Source organism: Euleptes europaea, chromosome 19, assembly GCF_029931775.1.
Source record: "Euleptes europaea isolate rEulEur1 chromosome 19, rEulEur1.hap1, whole genome shotgun sequence".
Taxonomy (NCBI): domain Eukaryota; kingdom Metazoa; phylum Chordata; class Lepidosauria; order Squamata; family Sphaerodactylidae; genus Euleptes; species Euleptes europaea.
The window spans coordinates 2,710,696-2,731,018 of NC_079330.1; the positions used below are offsets into that span (position 1 = coordinate 2,710,696).

The 20,323-nt window shown below is 50.0% G+C and overlaps 1 protein-coding gene across 1 annotated transcript; it reads left to right on the forward strand.

Annotated features, from left to right (window-relative positions):
- The first annotated feature begins 124 nt into the window (after positions 1-124).
- On the forward strand, positions 125-11,870 carry SRM (spermidine synthase). The gene is made up of 8 exons (XM_056865394.1): positions 125-282; positions 2,399-2,519; positions 3,324-3,416; positions 7,107-7,260; positions 7,676-7,759; positions 8,681-8,826; positions 10,329-10,451; positions 11,815-11,870. Exons 1-8 carry the CDS (start codon positions 125-127, stop codon positions 11,830-11,832), a joined length of 897 nt encoding a protein of 298 aa, XP_056721372.1. The 3' UTR covers positions 11,833-11,870.
- Positions 11,871-20,323: the final 8,453 nt, after the last annotated feature.

The following is a 20,323-nucleotide window of genomic DNA, read 5'->3' on the forward strand; positions in this document are numbered from 1 at the left end:
GCGCGCGCCTATGGGGCCGCGGCGCCGGGGCGGCGCCCCGCCCCCTCGCCAGGCAGCAGGGTGGGTTGCGGCGCGCGCGGGTGGCAGGTGCGGCGCGGGCGGCCCGTGCAGCGGCAGGCGGCCCATGGAGCCCGGCCAGGCCGCCCCGGGCCCCGCCGGCCTCCGCGAGGGCTGGTTCCGCGAGACCTGCAGCCTCTGGCCCGGCCAGGCCCTCTCCCTGCAGGTGGACCGGGTCCTGCACCACCGCCGCTCGCCCTTCCAGGAGATCCTCGTCTTCCGCAGGTGAGGCGGGGGGGGGGGGTCCCCCGGGGGAGGGTTCTGCAGGCCGGACAGGGCGGCTCTGGCCACTGGGCTCTGCACCCTTCCCCCCGGGGGCTGTCACACGCATGAAGCTGCCTTGTACCGAATCAGACCATCCGGGCCCATCAGAGTCCGTCTTGTCTACTCAGGCCGGCAGCGGCTCCCCAGGGTCTCAGGCAGAAAGAGGTCTTTCCCATCACCTACCTGCCTGGTCCCTCTAACTGGAGAGGCCGGGCATTGAACCTGGGCCCTTCTGCAGGCCAAGCAGAGGCTCTGTCCCTGAGCCACAGCCCGTCTCCATGGGTTCTCCAGGGTCTCAGGCAGGGGTCTTTCACATCACCTACCTGCCTAGTCCCTTGAACTGGATTGCACCTGGGACCTTCTGCAGGCCAAGCAGATGCTCTGCTACTGAGCCACGGCCCCACCCCATGGCCCTCCAGGGTCTCAGGCAGAGGTCTTTCACATCACCTACTTTGCCTGGTCCCTTTAACTGGAGGTGCCGGGGATTGAACCTGGGACATACTGTGTGCCAAGCAGAGGCTCTACCACTGAGCCACAGCCCCTCCCCATGGCCCTCCAGGGTCTCAGGCAGAGGTCTTTCACGTCACCTCCTTGCCCGGTCCCTTTAACTGGAGATGCTGCCGGGGATTGAACCTGGGACCTTCTGCATGCCAAGCAGAGGCTCTGCCATTGAGCCATGGCCCCTTCCCATGGCTCTCAGGCAGAGAGGTCTTTCACATCACTTACCTGCCTAGTCCCTTTAACTGGATTGCACCTGGGACCTTCTGCAGGCCAAGCAGATGCTCTACCACTGAGCCACGGCCCCACCCCAAACTGCACACAAAGCTGCCTTCTACTGAATCAGACCGTCAAGGTCCATCAGAGTCAGTATTGTCTACTCAGGCCGGCAGCGGCTCTCCAGGGTCTCAGGCAGAGGTCTGTCACATCACCTACTTGCCTGGTCCCTTTAACTGGAGATGCCGGGGACTGAACCTGGGACCTTCTGCATGCCAAGCAGATTCTCTGCCCCTGAGCCACAGCCCCTCCCCATGGCTCTCCAGGGTCTCAGGCAGAGGTCTTTCCCATCACCTGCTCGCCTTGACCCTTTAACTGGAGATGCCGGAGATTGAACCTGGGACCTTCTGCGTGCCAAGCAGATGCTCTACCACTGAGCCACAGCCTCTCCCCATCATGCTCCTCCGACCGGCCGCGGCTCTCCAGGGGGGCTTCAGGAGAGGAGAGGAAGAAGAAGGGTTGGTCTTTACATGCCGGCTTTCTCTACCACTTAAGGCAGAATCAAACCGGTTTACAATCCCCTTCCCCTCCCCACAACAGGCACCCTGCGAGGTAGGTGGGGCCGAGAGAGCTGTGACTAGCCCAAGGTCACCCAGCTGGCTTCGTGTGTAGGAGTGGGGAAACCAACCTGGTTCACCAGATTAGCCTCCGCCGCTCATGTGGAGGAGTGGGGAATCGAACCCGGTTCTCCAGTTCAGAGATCAGGGTTACAATCGCCTTCCCCTCCCCACAACAGGCACCCTGCGAGGTAGGTGGGACTGGGAGAGTGTGACTAGCCCGAGGTCACCCAGCTGGCTTCATGTGGAGGGATACAAATTTGGTTCACCAGAGTAGCCTCCGCCGCCTGCTGAAAATGGACTTGCCATCTCTCTCTCGCAGCCCCCTTCACTTCCTACTACTGTCTCAAGCAAAAAGAAACGTGTGCGATGCTCTGTCACTGGAAATGGGGTCTCCGCCCTAAAGGACAAGCAGGCCCAACAAAGGAGAGAGATCCCAGAGTTTAAATACATGTGTTCAATCCCTGGCATCTCCAGTTAAAGGGGCCAGGCAAGTAGGTGATCGGAAAGACCTCTGCCTGAGACCCTGGAGAGCCGCTGCCAGTCTGAGTAGACAATACTGACTTTGATGGACCAAGGGTCTGATTCAGTAGAAGGCAGCTTCATGTGTTCACGTGTCCACAAATGCAGTTCGGTGTATTGAGGCTTTAATAGGGGGGAGGCTGTTTTTAAGAGTTCGGGGTGCGCATTTTGGGCAAGGAGGTCTGTCCTGGTTCCCTTCATCTCTGTTTCTTTTGCCCCAGCAGCAAAACATACGGGAACGTGTTAGTCCTTGACGGCGTTATCCAGTGTACAGAGAGAGACGAGTTTTCGTACCAAGAAATGATCGCCAACCTGCCTTTGTGTAGCCATCGAAATCCACGCAAGGTGAGCCTGGGACGCCGCCTCGTAAGAAGAGCCCTCCTTCTGGGGATTCGGGAACAGCAGCCCTGTGGGAAATGGACAGAATTGTATAGTTCTGGATTGGAAGGAAAGATAATCAGAAAACAGATTTCGGCAACTTGCAGTCTTGTGCAGCTGGTATAGTCTTCACCATAACGGGAACACGCCGTCATTCGGTGTTCAGTAGTGAACTATACCAAGACCATGGTTACATAGCCCGGATAACCTACAAGAACCAATGAACTCTGACCGTGAAAGCCTTTGACAATATTTTATACTCTGTGAATTTCCAAAGTCACTTTCCTGCCCGCAGAATTCCATAGCAGATGCTGCTTTTGTGAATTGGATGCCAGGTTGCCTGTAATTGAACACATGAAGCTGCCCTATACTGAATCAGACCTTTGGTTCATCAAAGTCAGTATTGTCTACTCAGAGAGGCAGCGGCTCTCCAGGGTGTCAGACAGAGGTCTTTCACATCACCTACTCCAGGGTCTCAGGAAGCGAAAGGTCTTTCACATCACCGACCTGCCTAGTCCCTTTAACTGGAGATGCTGGGGATTGAACCTGGGACCTTCTGCATGCCAAGCAGATGCTCTACCACTGAGCCATGGCCCCTCTCCATAAATTATGCACTAGAAAGAAGATTGTGCTCACTAGTGTGGGTGCTGTGGGGCTCGTGCCTGTTTCTTATGCCTACAGCCCCACCAACACACCAGCGACCCTTTTGTTCCTTGAGGAAACCTTGGTGAGGATGGGCCCCCCAATGATTTTGCTCCTCTTTTGCTGCAGGTACTCATCATTGGGGGTGGCGATGGAGGTGTCCTACGAGAAGTGGTGAAGCATCCCTCCGTGGAGTCGGTGATACAGTGCGAAATTGACGAGGTGGGTCTTAACGCTTGGTGATGTTCCCCACGTTGGGGCAGCCATGTCTGCCTCTTTCTTTCTGGGTTAAACATGGAAGTAATCTCCCCTCCCTACCTATGGCGGGATGCGTAATCTGTCTTCTCCGTAAACTGACAGAGCAATGGGGTGGGTGTCCTCCTTACAACTGTAGGGCATTTATTATTATTTATTTTTTCGATTTATAACCCGCCCTCCCCAGTTGAAGCCGGGCTCAGGGCAGGTAACAACATTTAAAGTACATCACTGTAACCGAGAATAAAATTAATCTTAAATCCTAAATTAAAAAATGCTAAAATCCCAATTAAAACTAAAGTCTACAGATGGTTCCTAAATTAACCTCATGTTGTCAGAGACAGGCAGCAGGTTACCCCTCAGTTAGTATGAAGTAATATAGGTGGGGGGGGGGGAATTGGGAGGCAAGCAAGATGACATTCATGGCTGTCCTCAACCGTAGGCCTGGCAGAATAGCTCTTTCTTGTAGGCCCTGCAGAACTCTTTAAGGTCCCACAGGGCTCTGATGTCACCAGACAGAGCATTCCACCAGGCCAGCACCAGGGCCGAAAAAGCCCTGGCTCTCGTTGAGGACAGCCGCACACTCTTAGGGCCAGGGACTACCAGTAGATTGTTATCAGATTATTGTAGAGGTCTTTGGGGGATATAGCCCTGTTCTTTACCTTTTCCCCTCTTTTTCTTTTGCCCAGTCAAGGGTTTTTTTTTTTTTTTTGCTTTGTGAGGCTGGGATTCCCTTGCACTAGTTGGCTAGACTTCACCAGGAACTCCCTTCACATTCTTGCTTCCTCTGCTAGAGATGCTGTTCCAGTTACTATAATGGGGCAATGGTTGAGTCCAATGACACATGAGGTCTCCCCATTCAAATGGGCATAAAGTTGTCTCTGCATCCTGTATGGTGGTGGTTAGATGTTTTTCCTGAGGCTTTTTTACCCAGTTTGGGAACCTCCTCTGTATTAGACTCACAGGTGTACCTCATTGGGGCTGCATCCTGGAGCATCCTTGGGATAATTCTGCTGCCTGCATCTCACCTGGGATCAGTTACCGCACTGGGCCTCCCCGGTCAGATGCGTCTAGACCAGTGGTTCCCAACGTGTGGGTCGCGATCCCCTTGGGGGTCGCAAAGTGTTTTCTGGGGGGTTGTCGCTGGTCTCTTTTTCCTTCCTGCCTGCCTTCCAGCAGCTGGGCGCAACCTCCTGAGGGCGAAGGGGGGGGTGCCGGCCTCCCACTCGCCTCCTGGCTCCCCTCCTCCTCCTCCGCCGCCGCCTCTCCTTCCCCGGGTCCAAGGCCCCAGCGCCTCCACCGCCACTCACTCAGCCTCGGCAGCCTGGCGGCAGTGACCCCCCTCCTCCTCTTCCACACAGCCAAGCAGGCAGTTCCTTCCCCGCCCTCCTCTTCCTTCCCCAGTCTGCCCCTTCCCTTCCTGCCGCTGGGATCGCAGGAGGGAGGAGGCGGGTATGGGAGACGACTTCTTCCCCCCCCCCTTCTTCCTCCTCCTCCTCCTGCTTTCCTTCCCTGGCTCCTGGGAGGATAGAGTCTTGTTTGGGGGGCTTCCTAGAGGCACCTGGTTTGGCCCCTGTGTGAACAGACGGCTGGACTCGATGGGCCTTGGTCTGATCCAGCCAGGCCTTTTCTTATGTTCTTAGGATCTCCTGTGGCAGCAACCTTGCTTTGCCTCCCCTTCCCGGAGGGCGGGGGGAGAAACAACAAAGCCGGGAGGTTGAAGAAAACAAAACAGGCGATAATGGGGAGGGAGACTAAAAGGCGACTGCAGCGTGGTCGCTATTCCAGTGTGCCTTTCTTTGGGGCGGCCTGAAAAGTTTGAGAAAAAACGTAAATATTCAGAAGACTATCTAAAATTTGGCTTTACCACCTTGATCAGCAATGGCATGGAGAAGCCACAATGCGTTTTGTGCAATGTTGTTCTCAGTGCTGAATCTATGAAACCTTCAAAACTCAAACGTCACTTAGAGACAAACACTCAGCCACGAATTTTGAAGCTGGTTACCCAGATGCAAGCACAGCCATCGCATTACATATTAATTAATTATTTAATGAAATTAGTTAAATATTACGTTGGAATTGTATTCTGAAAAATCTATTTTTAATGTGTTTTCTTTATCCTATTGAAAATGTCATTTTATGGCTTTATGCAAATGTGGTGGGGGTCGCAGGCGACTCGAAAAAGGTTGGGAACCACTGCCGAGGAATGGGCCCACAATGGTAGATTAGTGGCATGCCTCCGCCTCTCTTGTAGCCACGCTGTTTGGTTTATTTGAAGCATTTCTGTTCTGTACTCTTGACCAAAGTTAACAAGGTGATTTAAAATGGCTTTAAAAACCAGGTGGTTGTTGTTTTTTAAATGAAGAATACGATTGGCAGCAAAAATATTGAAAACGTTAGCAATAAAAATCCTCAGCATAAAAACAAATCCTCACAGTAAAAGAGGAAATCAAACGTTACATTGTTGCGAATTTATTTTAGAGGTTTATATTAAGGTTGTGCGGAGTGTTCTTTAGATGTTTGGTTTTTATATCTAGCTGGATGTTTTTGTGCATTAAGATGCAGGTTTTATGAGTCGTTTTCTGAAGACTTGAAAAGCAGAATGCAAATATCAGAGTGGCTCGGCGCTGAATCTCGGCAAGATGAAAAAGCGTAGCTTTGTGTGTGAGGGGATTTTTGAGCCAGGGTGTATCCATCAGCAAATGTTCAAGGAAAATGAGAACACTTCTGCTGGATACCTAAAACTCCACAAACTGGGTGCCAGATCCGTAGCTTGGAGGAAGGAATTCCCCTGGCATGACTGTACCACTGAGCAAGCCCTGTAGCCCCAGACCATAATATGGCAGCAGTTTGCAAAAGTTATTTGGCTTGGGTGGAGGAGGAAGTGAAGACTTCCACTTGGCACTAGATATTGCCTAACAAAGGCGGTTCCGGTGAGGAATTGAGGCTCCAGGGCAGGGATGGGTTAGTGATGGATTTCCCCATCAAAGGCCTTCTCTGAAACATACCGGAATTCAGGATGCTGCCGCCCTAACAAATAGGGAATAGGCTGAGAAAGGAGCAGTTGGGGCTCTGGCAAAAGCTTCTCAGGCAGTTTGAGTCACCCCTGGCCCAGAGAGTACAGATCCAGCCGCAACATAGCCAAAAGAAACTTGTGCAATTTTGAGCATGTTCGGGACTGGCGGAGAAAGAGGACTGGCTTCCATGTTTCCATAGCCACACTAAAAGAAGAGTTGGTTTTTATTTGCCGACTTTCTCTACCACTGAAGGGAGACTCAAACCAGCTTACAATCACCTTCCCTTCCCCTCCCCACAAAGGACACCCTGTGAGATAGGTGGGGCTGAGAGAGCTGTGACTAGCCCAAGGTCACCCAGCTGGCTTCATGTGTACATTGTGCAGGCAGGATGTCATTTTTAAAATTTTATTGACTTCTTTATGAGAATCTTCAAGAATCCCTTAATTTACGCAACATGTTTGCATACCACACTCTTAATTTTTTTAAAGAAAAGAAGAGAGTTTCCAATGTTTGAGCTTGTAACCCATTAAAAAAAACCAGGCATGATCTGTGGCACGCCCTCACTGATGTGATACAGGCCCGTTTGTGTCTTTACTGGCCTGCGTTGCTTTCTTAATTCTTTACTCCGGCTGCTTTGCAGGACGTGATCGCGGCGTCCAAGAAATACCTCCCGGGCATGGCTGTAGGATACTCCAGCCCGAAGCTCACCCTGCACGTCGGGGACGGCTTTGAGTTCATGAAGCGCAACCAAGAGGCTTTTGATGTGATCATCACGGACTCCTCCGACCCCATGGGTAAGCGCCTGAGTGTCCGTACATGGAAACATAAAATAGAATCATAGAACCATAGAGTTGGAAGGGACCACCAAGGTCATCTAGTCCAACCCCCTGCACAGTGCGGGAAATTCACAACTACCTCCCCCCCACACACCCCCAGTGACCCCTATTCCATGCCCAGAAGATGGCCAAGATGCCCTCCCTCTCATGAACTGCCTAAGGTCATAGAATCAGCATTGGTGTCAGATGGCCATCTAGCCTCTGCTTAAAAACCTCCAAGGAAGGAGAGCTCAACACCTCCCGAGAATCTATGATTCTATGATTTGTCTTAAAAAATTTTTTTTAAGATATTTTAAAAAAGAGGATCCTACTAACGGCATCTCTCAGATGCCTCCTGATGGCTGTGAACCGCTGTGTGGGTCTCTTTTTCCAGGTCCTGCAGAGAGCTTATTCAAAGAATCTTACTACCAGCTAATGAAGACAGCTCTAAGGGAAGACGGAATCCTTTGCTGCCAAGGTGAGGCTGGACTCAGATGGAACCAGCAAGTCAGTCCTAGAGAGGCTCCAGTGTCCAAGCAAAACATCGACTTCGGCCTTCTTAGTCAACGTGCTTGAAATGTTGGTGCTCGGCTTCTTATAATTGAGAGCCAGTGCAGTAAGAGTGACAGGCTAGGATCCTGGAGCCCTGGGTTCCAGTCCCCACTCTTCCATGGAAGCTTGCTGGAGTCAGTTACACACTCGCAGCCTAACCTACCTCACAAGGTTGCTGTGAGGATAAAAATGGAGGGGAGGAGAACAGCATAAGCTGCAATGAGTCCTCACTGGGGAGAAAGGTGGGATACAAATGAATAATAGTAGTTGGCAAATGTAAAAAGCCTTCTGGAAACATGGCAGTCCATGCAATGAAATCCTCTAAGCCCCTGTTCAGTGGTTCTCCCCCCCCCCCCCCAGCCGGCCGTGTGTATAGCCAAGTGCTTGCACAAAGCCCCTTTCCAAGTATGTCTGTGTGGGAGCACCTCTGTAACCACCATTCCAATCACATGGAAATACCTATGTGTGTTAAATGCTGTTGAGCCGCTTCCGACTCACGCCGATCCTGTGAACGAATGACCTTCAGAACATGATATCATTTAGGGAGGGGCTGTGGCTCAGTGGTGGATCATCTGCTTGGCATGCAGAAGGACCCAGGTTCAATCCCCGGCACCTTCAGTTAAAGGAACCAGGCAAGTAGGTGATGTGAAAAGACCCTGGAGAGCCGCTGCCGGTCTGAGTAGACGATACTGACTTTGATGGACCTTGATGGTCAGATTCAGTATAAGGCAGCTTCCTGTGTTCATGTGTTCCTTGCTCAGGTCTTGCAAACCGAGGGCCGGGGCTTCGTGGATCGAGTCAATCCATCTCATGCTGGGTCTTGTGTCTCTCTCTGTCTCTCGGCCAGGCGAATGCCAGTGGCTGCACCTCGACCTCATTAAGGAGATGCGGCAGTTCTGCAAGTCGTTGTTCCCCGTGGTGGAGTATGCCTACTGTACCATCCCGACGTACCCAAGCGGCCAGATCGGCTTCATGTTGTGTAGCAAGGACCCAGTAAGGATTGAGCAGCTCGTTTTTGTAGCTGGGCAAGGCCAGTGTGGTCGGGATGCGAGGGGAGCTCATCTCTTACAGGGGGAGGAGCGCTTTAGCTCGATGGACAGCGGCTGAGCTTGCAGGGACAGGGAGCAACCTTCTGTTACAAAGTGCTTGGTTCAGGGTCTTGCAGAGTGTTTTGGAGGGTGTGTGTGCTGTCCTTGACTTGCAAATAGCATCTAATGCAAGATGCATTGCAGGTTAGGTTTGGGGAGGGGCTGTGGCTCAGTGGAGGTGCCTCTGCTTTGCGCACAGGAGGTCCCAGGTTCAATCCCTGGTATCTTTAGTTTTTTTTAAAAAAAGATGTACCAGGCATAGGTGATGTGAAAGACCACAGCCTGGAGAGCAGCTGTGAGTCTGAGTGGACAATACTGACTTTGATGATTGGGTACCAGCTGAGTCTCAGTGGCAGAGCTTCTGCTTGACATTCAGAAGGTCCCAGGTTAAATTCCTGGCATCTCCAGTTAAAAGTTCTAGGTAGTAGGTGATGTGAAAGACCTTTCTCTGCCTGAGACCCTGGAGAGCCGCAGCCAGTCAGAGTAGACAATACTGACCTTGACGGACCAGTGGTCTGATTCAGTATAGTGCAGCTTCATCTGTGTATATGTGAGGTTTTGAGGGCACCCTTTTTCCATAATTCATTGCCGTTTGCAGGGCAGGGGAGTCTTGCTTGCAGGGCTGGGGAGTCTTGCTCCACTTTACACAGACCCTGATTTGGATGGGTTGGGTAAAATTGCCAAAATAAACAACCCCCACAACAATACATTAGGAGCAAATGTGCATGTTATTTTCTGTACCTCATTTTGGTAACCAGAGATCGTCACTGCCTTGAAATTATTTTGCTTATTTTACCTGTGCTTTTAAACCAAAAATGTGACTTACGGTTTCCAGTGTCAAAAATGGGGGTGGGGGGGAAGGCCTGGGTCCAGGCTGCCTTCTCCCCTCCCTCTGCGAGAAGAGCCACTGTGGTGCAGTGGACAGAGGGGCGGTCTAAGTCCCTGGGTGACCCGGGTTTGAATCCCCACTTCTGCCATAGAAGCTTGCTGGGTGACCTTGGGCCCGTCACAGACTCAACTAGCCCTACCTCACATGGTAGGAAATCGAGGGGGAGGGTGAACCACGTACTAAGCTGCTTTGAGTCCCAACGGGGGAGAAAAGCAGAATGTCAATAAATAAATGAAATTTGGAAGGCTGAGGCTGGGGGCTGTTGGCTGGAGCGGAATCCAGATGGGTCCAGGCACCAAGGGAATTGGGGCCAGGCTCTCTCCCCAGGCTCTCTCCCCAGAAGACAGTCGCCTGAGCTCCCAGAGGTGCTGGAAGAGTTAATTGAATGCCCCCGTGTCACCGTGTCTTATGCTCGTTCAGGAGCCTTGAATGCTCGAGTCCCCACATGCGGAGGGCGTAGTAATCTCTCCTTGTGCATCACAGAGGGCCTGATGGATTTCCTGCTTTCCTTCCTGCAGAGCACAAATTTCAGGGAACCGGCGCAGCCGCTGTCCCAGGAGCAAGTCGATGCCATGGACCTTAAGTATTACAACTCAGACGTCCACCGGGCAGCCTTTGTCCTGCCGGAATTTGCACGGAAGGTAACGGGGGTGGGTTCTTATGAAATGACTGGTTAATCTGATGCGGGATGCAGAAACCCTGCATAGTTCCCCTCATAAGAGAGCTGATCTGCAGCATCTTCCCTGTTCTTTTTTTATTTTATATAAGAGGGGTACAGAAGGGGGGGGAGGGGGGGAAGAATACACATCAACCTCCGAGCTTCCACATAATTTACATTTAACAAATAAAGAAAAAATATTACCAGATCTGATATCATTCAAAACATTACTCCATCTCAAGATTATCTTAGAAGAGAGAAAAAATGTTTCCTCCACTGAGCCTCCGCATCAGCTAAACTTAAAAAAGAATCGTATACCATGTCTACAGTCAAATGTCTGAAGCTTGGAGGGCAAACTTGGTGTTAGTGTCTGGCTGCCCCATCCTCTTCTCGGCGTGACGTGGCCCAGCCGGCAGAATTGCTGCTGCAGCGCAAGGGGGCCTTAAGGCATGAGTATTTCTCCCTCCCCACCCCAAGAAAGAGTTCTTGAAACCACGTCTCTCTTTTGTGAGAGCATCGGGCCAGATGGTCTACGTTTCATCCTTCCTTGATATACACGCTCTGTAGACCCATGCTGTGGTTACTTCCAGGTTAGATTACTGCAATGGGCTCTACCTGGGGCTGCCCTTGAAGACGGTTCAGGAACTTCAGTTGGTAAAAAAATACTGCAGACAGATGCTGGGCAAATGTATATTGCTGGTGTTTAAGGGGTTCTTTCTCTTCCATTTAAAGCCCTGTATGATCTGGGACTGGAATTGGAAGGGCCCCCTAATCCTACTTGGATTTGATTAATTGTTGAGACTCTTTTCTGAGACTCTTTGCACTGCCAGCATATGATGGAGGGCCCTAAAATGCAGCGCCTTTTCTGTTGTGGCACCTTGTCCATAGAATGTCTGCCCCTGTCCCTCTGCCTGGTGTAAACCCTCTTGATGGGGTGGGGGGAGAGACACTGGTTACTGGCTTTGATTAATATTGTTGATGGTCTTCCATTGCTTGCTTTGCTGGCTGTTTTTGAGGCTCTCTCTTAATCTGTTCTTTTTTTTCTTGCTCTGTCCCGTTGCTCCATTCTAGTTTGTTCAGATGGTCTTCTACTTTGCCACCTGTTGACGCTTTTTAAACGGTTGTCCTCTTTCCATGCAGTTTTATGCATGTTATTCCATTTCTGCTTTTATTTCTGTTTTGTATTTTTGGGAAACCAGCTTGGCCAGTTGGCTGGGGGGGAGGAGTTCATGCCATTGATTAAGCAGTTTTGCCTACCCAGAATGCTCTGCCAGAGTCCTCTGATTTCCCCCCCCCCTTCCCTTCTCTCTGGCCCATGACAGATGCCTCCTCTTCTTCTTCCCCAGGCCCTGAGTACGGTGTGAAAGCTTTTCCGGGGGCAGCTCTGCCTCTTATCTGAGACCCTGGAGACTTCGAAGGGCGGCCGGAGCAGCGGGTGTTCTCCAGCAGGGGCCTCGGCAGCTTCCCGTCGCCCCCTGGTCCAGCCAGCCCCCCTTTATCAGCCAAACATTCCTTCCTACGACGTATTGAAAGACTTTGGGCTCGCGCCTGGTGGGACTTGGGAGAAAGACCCCGGTCTGGGCCTCGCTGGTCATTTGCTTCAGCTGTTTTTTTCCAGGGCTGGGAAAGTCGCACAGAGCTTCTTGGCCTCAGCCCCTTTCTCCCCACCCCCTTGAAGTGCGGTATTTATAACTGACAAGCATTCTCTCCTCTTCCTGTTACGCCAGCCTGTTACCTGCCAGCATGGAAGGATCCAACACCTGGTTTTAATATGCTGCCGTCAGTGGGATGGAAAGGGGAGGGCTGGGATTGCGCGCACACATACACACACGGCTTGCTGCTTCTGGCTTCCCTGTTCCGTTTGCCCTGGGAAGCACACACCTCTCTGCCGTCTGTTTGGGCACTTGGTGGCATGAGTCCCGGGCACAGACCTGCTCCTTCCGACTCTGAGCCAGTTGCCTTCTGGGAGCACCTTTTTAATCGGTTTGGTGGAGGGGGTGGCTCTCGGGCATTGCCCAGAAGGGAACCATTGTCCGCTCCTATATTAAATGGTGATCTCTTTGGCAAAGGGTGGGCAAAGAGGACCTGGGCAAACCCTCCCCGGGGGCCACAGCTAGAAGAATTGGGCTGTCTTTCTGGCTGGGCTGTTGACAACTGCCAGTTCAGGGATGCTGTGGGTTGCTTTCCTTCTTTCTCCATCTCCCCGCTCCCCATCCCCTGAAATTGCTGAGGTAATCATGTTTCCTCCAAGGTTGGGGCCTAGAAGCAAATCTCTCATCTTCATTTTCTTAAAGTAGCTATTTTTTAAATATTCCTCTTACGTTGGTGGTGGCCCCCTCAATGGCTCTGCTATTAAAAACAGTGGGCAATCAAGGGCAGAGTTAAGGAGATGCCGTCTTTTTGGAGGCTTTATTGGGGGAGTTATGGGCAGAAGGAAAAACTTTTAGCTGCTGTCATTTGGTAACAGGACAGTGACGAAATGGAAAATTAAATATCTCCTCTGTAGCCCTGCCCACTGCCATAACAGAGGGGGAGGGGGAGAACAATTTATTATAATACACTCTTCAAGGTTAATGGTGTGGGGGGGCACTTGATATTTTTGGCCCGTTTCATCTGTATGGGCAGGGGGACAGAAAAACAGACCACCTTCCTACGGTAGCTATTTACGTTACCCCACAATTCCTGGAGGTTCAACACAGCATCACCTATTCTGTTTACACTGGAATTTGAAATTACATGTAAAACTCAAGATCATGGGGAAAAAAACTGAATTCTAATGGTGTTATTTTTTGCTTTATTTGGGGGTACTTTGTTACGCTTGAAGAACCCCTTCAACGAAGGGCATTTATATGCCCGCCAGGCTTAATGCCCTTCCTTCGGAGGTACTAAATGATAGATTTAAAAATATTCCCTTCGAGAAAAAAATATGTGTACGTGGCTTGAGTCAATACGACACACTACAAAATTTTCATCTGCATGACGGCCCCCGTAAGAAAATAATTCTACCCTTGATTGATAAATTGAAATCTATCCAAGAATCCTCTGTATGCCAGTTTTTATTGAACGATTCTATTCCTGAAGTCACTTTAAAGGTGGTGGAATTTCTGATGGAAGTTGTCAAAACTAGGACCAAAGTTTAAACTGTATTTAAACTGAAAATGAATGGACAGAGAATTTTGTGCACTGCTACTGTTGTGTTTCTGGGTATATGCCAATAAAGGTTGATTGGGGTGGGGTGGGGGAGATGGCTCTGTCCTGGAGCTCATGGTTTACATGCCCAAGGCCCCCAAGTTCAGTGCCCGGCAGCCCCACATAAAGTCTTGCAGGAACAGGGACGTATCTCCCTCTGCTGGAGTCTCTGGAAATGGGAGATGAAACTGACCCACCTGGACGGATGCTCTGATTCCAAATAAGGTAGCTTCGCAGATACACTTGGATGCTGTTCATGCGGAGGGCCCTAGTTTAGTGCCAGGCAATGCACCTTCTAGGGTCTTGGATCCAGAGGGTTAAGCAAGGCTCTTCTCTGCCTGGGGCTCTGGAGGTTTGCTTCTCATCAGAGAAAAGAACGCTTCGATAGCGGCTGAGAGATTAGAGGTCTATAACATTATGCATGGTTTGGAGAGAGTGGACACTTCTCTCTCGAAATACTAGAACGTGGGGTTATTCTTTTACCATTTTGCACCCTGGTGCATGTTGTCTCTCGATCTTGCCAAAATCACGCCACCCACCCCAAAAGAAGATGGTTATCCTTAAGGATTAATGTCTTTGGAATTAGATTCTGGCCATGAAGTACAAGTGGGGACCCCACAGTTTTAAGAGGACTGGGAAAGCATTTCTCTGAGCCGGTAGAAAAGGGAGATCATCTCCTAGGCAGCCCTGCTTCAAATGGCAGACTCTGGGGAGGGGGGCGGTACATGTCTTTCTTAAAAAAAAAAAAAAAAAAAACTACCTGCTAGAATAAAACTTGTAGATTTAGCATAATTCATTAATAATTTTTGTTTACATGTGGCACGGTGTAGAAACGGGAAAAAACACCCCAAATCAGTATACAGGGCAGAATTCTGCCACTTTTTCCTGTGTAAAGGCTAGATTGGCTATGCAACTTTGCATCAGAGTAGACAGAGTTTCCACAGGGGCTGGGCCCTGGTAGAACAAGCCTGACGTTAAACCCAGCTAAGTAAAGATGCACGCGAGACGTTATTTGTAGGTTTATTTTGGTTATTTATAGGCTTCTTTCCCACCCGGCCGGTTCTCAAGGAGGCAGGCAAATAGATTCCAATAGAACAATCCAATAAAACATCTTAAAATGATAAAGCAGGGTTAAGTAAAGAAAACGTGATTCGGTTATTCAGTGAGAAACCAGTGGTGAATAGGTGGTATTTAAAGATGGCTTGTAAAATGTCTTCTTCATCGAGAGGGATTGGAGCTAGCGGTAGGGTTATGCAAAGGTTACCAAACTGATTCTGGAAGCCGAGGATGCTTGACAAGAGGCAGAATATGAACAAAGCCTTCCCGAGGGGGATTTTATGGTAGTGCTATTGGATGGTCAGGAGTTGGTTGATATACATACTCTTCCTTTGAGGAAGGGCTGAAAAGTTTACCCAGAACGTTTACCAACACCGCCCAGCGTGCCCTCTCCTTCTCATCACTTTTTCTGACCAGGCCTGTCTTGCTCTGCGATCCGTCCTGTTGGCAGCAAACACAAGGGAACGAACGTCAGAACTCAACCCCAGAATCTCTCCAGTGGCAACCGTAATCTGGATGGCCTCTCGCTAGAAGATCATAGGCCATTTATGCATGGGAGGTTTTGCCTTGGATTTGCCACTCTTTATATGCACATTTTCTCCATCCAGATTCTCCAAACTCAACAATATGCCCCCATGCAGAGTTTTGAGAATGCGGATGGGGGAAATGTGCATCTAGAGAGCAGCAAATCCAAGGCAAATCCTCCCGTGCATAAATGTCTATAGAGTCATAGAAGAACCGAGTTGGAAGGGTCCATGCAGGCCATCTCGTCCAACCACTTGCTCAATGCAGGATCAGCCTTGAGCATTCCTGACAAGTGTTTGTCCGGCCGTTGCTTGAAGACCAAACCAGCTTACAATCACCTTCCCTCTCCCCACAACAGACACCTGTTCCTTCTGTTGCTAGGCAGATTTTGGCCGCTGTCAGATGCTGGTTGGTGACTTGATGACTGGAAAGACATTGGTGGTCAAAGGACTCCCACCCCCTGCACAATGCAGGTAGTTGTGAATTTCCTGCATTGTGCAGGGGGTTAGACTAGATGACCCTGGTGGTCCCTTCCAACTCTGTGATTCTATGAGATTGCTGGAGGGCTAGCAACTGGGCAGCCGGTGCCTCGTGCTCTAGTGTCGGGGCTCAGCTCCATCCCCTGCCCCATCCTCGCTCAGGTTAAGGTTTGGGAAAGACGTAATCATGAGGGACAGAAGCTTTGCAGTCAAACTTTTATTTGTCCAAGCTTGGCTTTGAGCGAGAGTATGAGAGGAAAGTCCTGATCGGTCATCTCAGCAAGGACTGGAGGACAGGCAGAGGCTGGTGGTGGAGTGGGACGGTACTCCCAAGGCAAACCGGCCGGCACTAGCAGGGATAGTAAGTCTTCCAGAAAACCCTGTTGCAATTTTGCCTCGGTCCTGGCGTGGTGCTGTCCCGGGCAAGCCGATTCCGAGCAGCCGCTAAAGCCGAAGAGACCTCACCCTGCGGGCGTGCAGCAAACAGAGCAAAGGTGAGGGCTAAGGAGCAGGGCCTTCCTTAAGGTTGCCAACCTCCAGGTACTGTGGAAATCAAGAAAGTAGCACAAGACAATTCTTTCTATAATAAGACCAAACTATAGCAATTAGTGCTATTAAGAATATGTATTGGAAACATACAAAGAACAAAATTCTGGAGCAAAAAAGTATCACATAGGTAATTAAGACCCCAACTTTCAATAAGGGCTTTACGATACAAATATGAGCCCAAATTCTCAATCCTTATTCAGTCTACATAAATAATTTCATAAAGTGCATGAGTGAACCACGGGAACAATACTCAGTCCTTATAGAGTCCGCATGAAATTTCATAAAGTGCATCAGTAGGTCGCAAAAGCAAGATGAAGGGCAATGGAAATCCGGTATAATTCCATTTCGTGCAGTCTTTTTCAAGCCTTCAATCTTTTTGTGCACTATTCAGTCAATGCACATAGGAGTGTACCCTTTTCTTGTATCTGGACGGCAAAGACGTCTGCCGTCCAGATACAAGGAAAGGGTACACTCCTATGTGCATTGACTGAATAGTGCACAAAAAGATTGAAGGCTTGAAAAAGACTGCACGAAATGGAATTATACCGGATTTCCATTGCCCTTCATCTTGCTTTTGCGACCTACTGATGCACTTTATGAAATTTCATGCGGACTCTATAAGGACTGAGTATTGTTCCCGTGGTTCACTCATGCACTTTGTGAAATTATTTATGTAGACTGAATAAGGATTGAGAATTTGGGCTCATATTTGTATTGTAAAGCCCTTATTGAAAGTTGGGGTCTTAATTACCTATGTGATACTTTTTTGCTCCAGAATTTTGTTCTTTGTATGTTTCCAATACATATTCTTAATAGCACTAATTGCTATAGTTTGGTCTTCTTATTATAGAAAGAATTGTCTTGTGCTACTTTCTTGATTTCCACACTCCCTACTTAGCACTTGCAAGCCCTTTTTTGATTACTAACCTCCAGGTACTAGCTGGAGATCTGCTATTACAACTGTTCTCCAGCAGATAGAGATCAGTTCACCTGGAGAAACTGGCCACTTTGGCAATTGGACTCTATGGCATTGAAGTCCCACTCCGCCCTCCTCAAGCTCCGCCCCCAAAACCTCCTGCCGGTGGCCAAGACGGACCTGGCAACCCTAGCCTTCCTTCAGAGCTTACAGGCCACGCAGAGACACATGGCAGGGATGGCCCCAGCCGGAGCCCTCTGCATGTTTGTATACCCATGCAGAGGTGAAAAAGAATAAATAGGGGCCGATGCCATGACTGGAAAGAGGTGTTTATACATGAAGTGCAAGAAAGATAGATTATCCTTATCCAGTTAATGCCTCTCTCATTTCATGGCCTTGTTAACCTCATCTTTCACAACCCACCCCCATCCCTGTGTGTGTGTGTGTTTGCGAACTGATGTCTCACTTCGTGCATGTACAAAGCGGGCTTTGGAAAAAGAGTTGGTTTTTATACCCCACTTTTCTCTACCTTTCAGGAGTCTCAAAGCGACTTACAATCACCTCCCCCCTCCCACAACAGACACCTTGTGAGGCAGGTGGGGCTGAGAGAGTTCTGAGAGAACCGTGACTGCCCCAAGGTCACCCAGCAGGCTTCATGTGAAGGAGTGGGGAATCGAACCCGGTTCTTCTGATTAGAGTTCGCTGCTCTTAACCACTACACCATGCTGGCTCTTTAGAAGAAGAAGAAGAGTTGTTTTTTTATATGCCAACTTTCTCTACCACTTAAGGGAGATTCAAGCCAGTTTACAATCCCCTTCCCCTCCCCCCAACAAAGGCAACATCCCATAATAAGGGGAGGGGCCGTGGCTCAGTGGTAGAGCATCTGCTTGGCATGCAGAAGGTCCCAGCTTCAATCCCCGGTATCTCCAGTTAAAGGGAGTAGGCCTGGAGAGCCGCTGCCTGTCTGAGTAGACAATACTGACTTTGATGGACCTTGATGGTCTGATTCAGTATAAGGCAGCTTCATGTGTTCATACCTCATCAATGGCTGCCACAGTCCAGGCCAGAAGCACGAGGATGAGAAGGCAGGACGCCACCTTCATAGCACTTCTCAATGGGAGCATCTTCCTTGGGCTGGCGAGGAGGTGGCTGAGAGGGACGGGGCTCCTTCCCTGCCTCCGCTGCCCTCTTTATGTAGCCCAGCCTAGAATTAATGAGCCCAGTTATCCTTGACTAACATCAGCCCCGCTGGGTCTCAATGGGACTGAAGCGCAGCTGGTTGGATCTGGGCCACCGTGGGCGAGTCTTGCTGCTGGCAGCTCTGAGAACAGTAAACACCTTTCCTGAGACACAGCTGCTGCAGCTGTTTATCTCAACAGGGAGAGATGTGGCTCAGTGGTAGAGCCTCTGCTTGGCATGCCAAAGGTCCCAGGTTCAGTCCCCCGGCATCTCCAGTTAAAGGGACTAGGCAAGTAGGTGATGTGAAAGACCTCTGCCTGAGATTCATGGAGAGGGGCCGTGGCTCAGTGGTAGAGCATCTGCTTGGCATGCAGAAGGTCCCAGGTTCAATCCCCGGAATCTCCAGTTAAAAGGACTAGGCAGGTAGGTGATATGAAACACCTCAACCTGAGACCCTGGAGAGCTGCTACCTGTCTGAGTAGATGATACTGACTTTGATGGACCCAGGGTCTGATTCAGTATAGGGCAGCTTCATGTGTTCATGTGTTCTTTGCTTCCAGCAGCTTCAGGAGAACTGAAGATGCAGCTCTGGAGATCCTTCTCAAGATCCTTATTTATTTGGATCGCTGACGTGCCCGCTCTCCATACCAAGCGGCTTCACCAGACATTAAAGATACGTGAAAGACACCAGATCAGGAATGATAAAACTCAAAGATACAATTTGCAGCGGTGTAATTTCAGTAAAACAAGCTCCCCGATCAATATATTGGCATGAGCAACTTTGAAGAATCAAAGTTGAGGCTCTCCAGAGAGGCAGTGTGGTATAGTGGTTAAGAGCAGTGGTTTGGAGCGGTGGAGTCTGATCTGGAGGACCGGGTTTGATTCCTCACTCCTCCACATGAGTGGGGGAGGCTAATCTGGTGAACCGGGGTGGTTTCTCCACTCCTACACACAAAGCCAGCTGGGTGACCTTGGGCTAGTCACAGCTCTGTTAGAGCTCTCAGCCCCACCTGTCTCACAGGGTGTCTGTTGTGGGGAGGGGGGGGGAAAGTGATTGTAAGCCGGTTTGAGTCTCCCTTAAGTGGTAGAGAAAGTCGGCATATAAAAACCAACTCTTCTTCTTCTTTGTCTTTTCAAGTTGGGCAAAGAAGCACTGTAAGTTTTCTTTCTTTTTGTTTATTTTCTGGATGTTGCCCCTGTGAATGGGTTTGTTGTGCCAGACGAAGCTGAAAAGCCATTGGGTGTCCCCTTTCCATCTTTTTCAGAGCTATTGTGCAGCCCTTCTTTTTTGCACTGGCCACTAACGGGTAACTCCTGGACCTGGAATAATTTCAGGACGAGGGGCCTGCCTTTCTGTTCCCTTGCTCAGATCGGTGGCTTCGGTGGAATATTCTGCTCTTTCTCTCCTGGTGTTTGACTTGTATTGTCACAAGAGCCTTGAGCAAGGTTGCATCAAATGCTTTTTCTTCCCTTGGCTCTCTTCAGAATTTCAAAATGTATTGGCAAAATCGGTGAGATCCAGTTCCTGAGCAAAACATTTCCATGCCTTTCATGTGGAACTCATTGGGACACACCAACAACCAGCCCCTGGGGTCATCCCCACACACGCCTATTAAGAAGGAGCACATGTACCTATCAAAAAGCACAGAGACATTTGGCCGGTGCAACTAGTCCACCTTGATGAGAAACTCTGTCCCTGGCCACTGTTGTGTTGCCAACGAGTCCCCACACTATTTCCTCTTTCCCTCCTCCTGGAAACCCCCCTATCTGCACCTTCGCTCCCTTCCTTCACCTAGGGTTGCCAGGTTCCTCTTTGCTATCGGCAGGAGGTTTTGGGGGCAGAGCCTGAGGAGGGTGGGGTTTGGGGAGAGGAAGGACTTCAATGCCGTAGAGTCCAATTGCCAAAGCAGCCATTTTTCTCCAGGTGATCTGATCTCTATCAGCTGGAGATCAATTGTAATA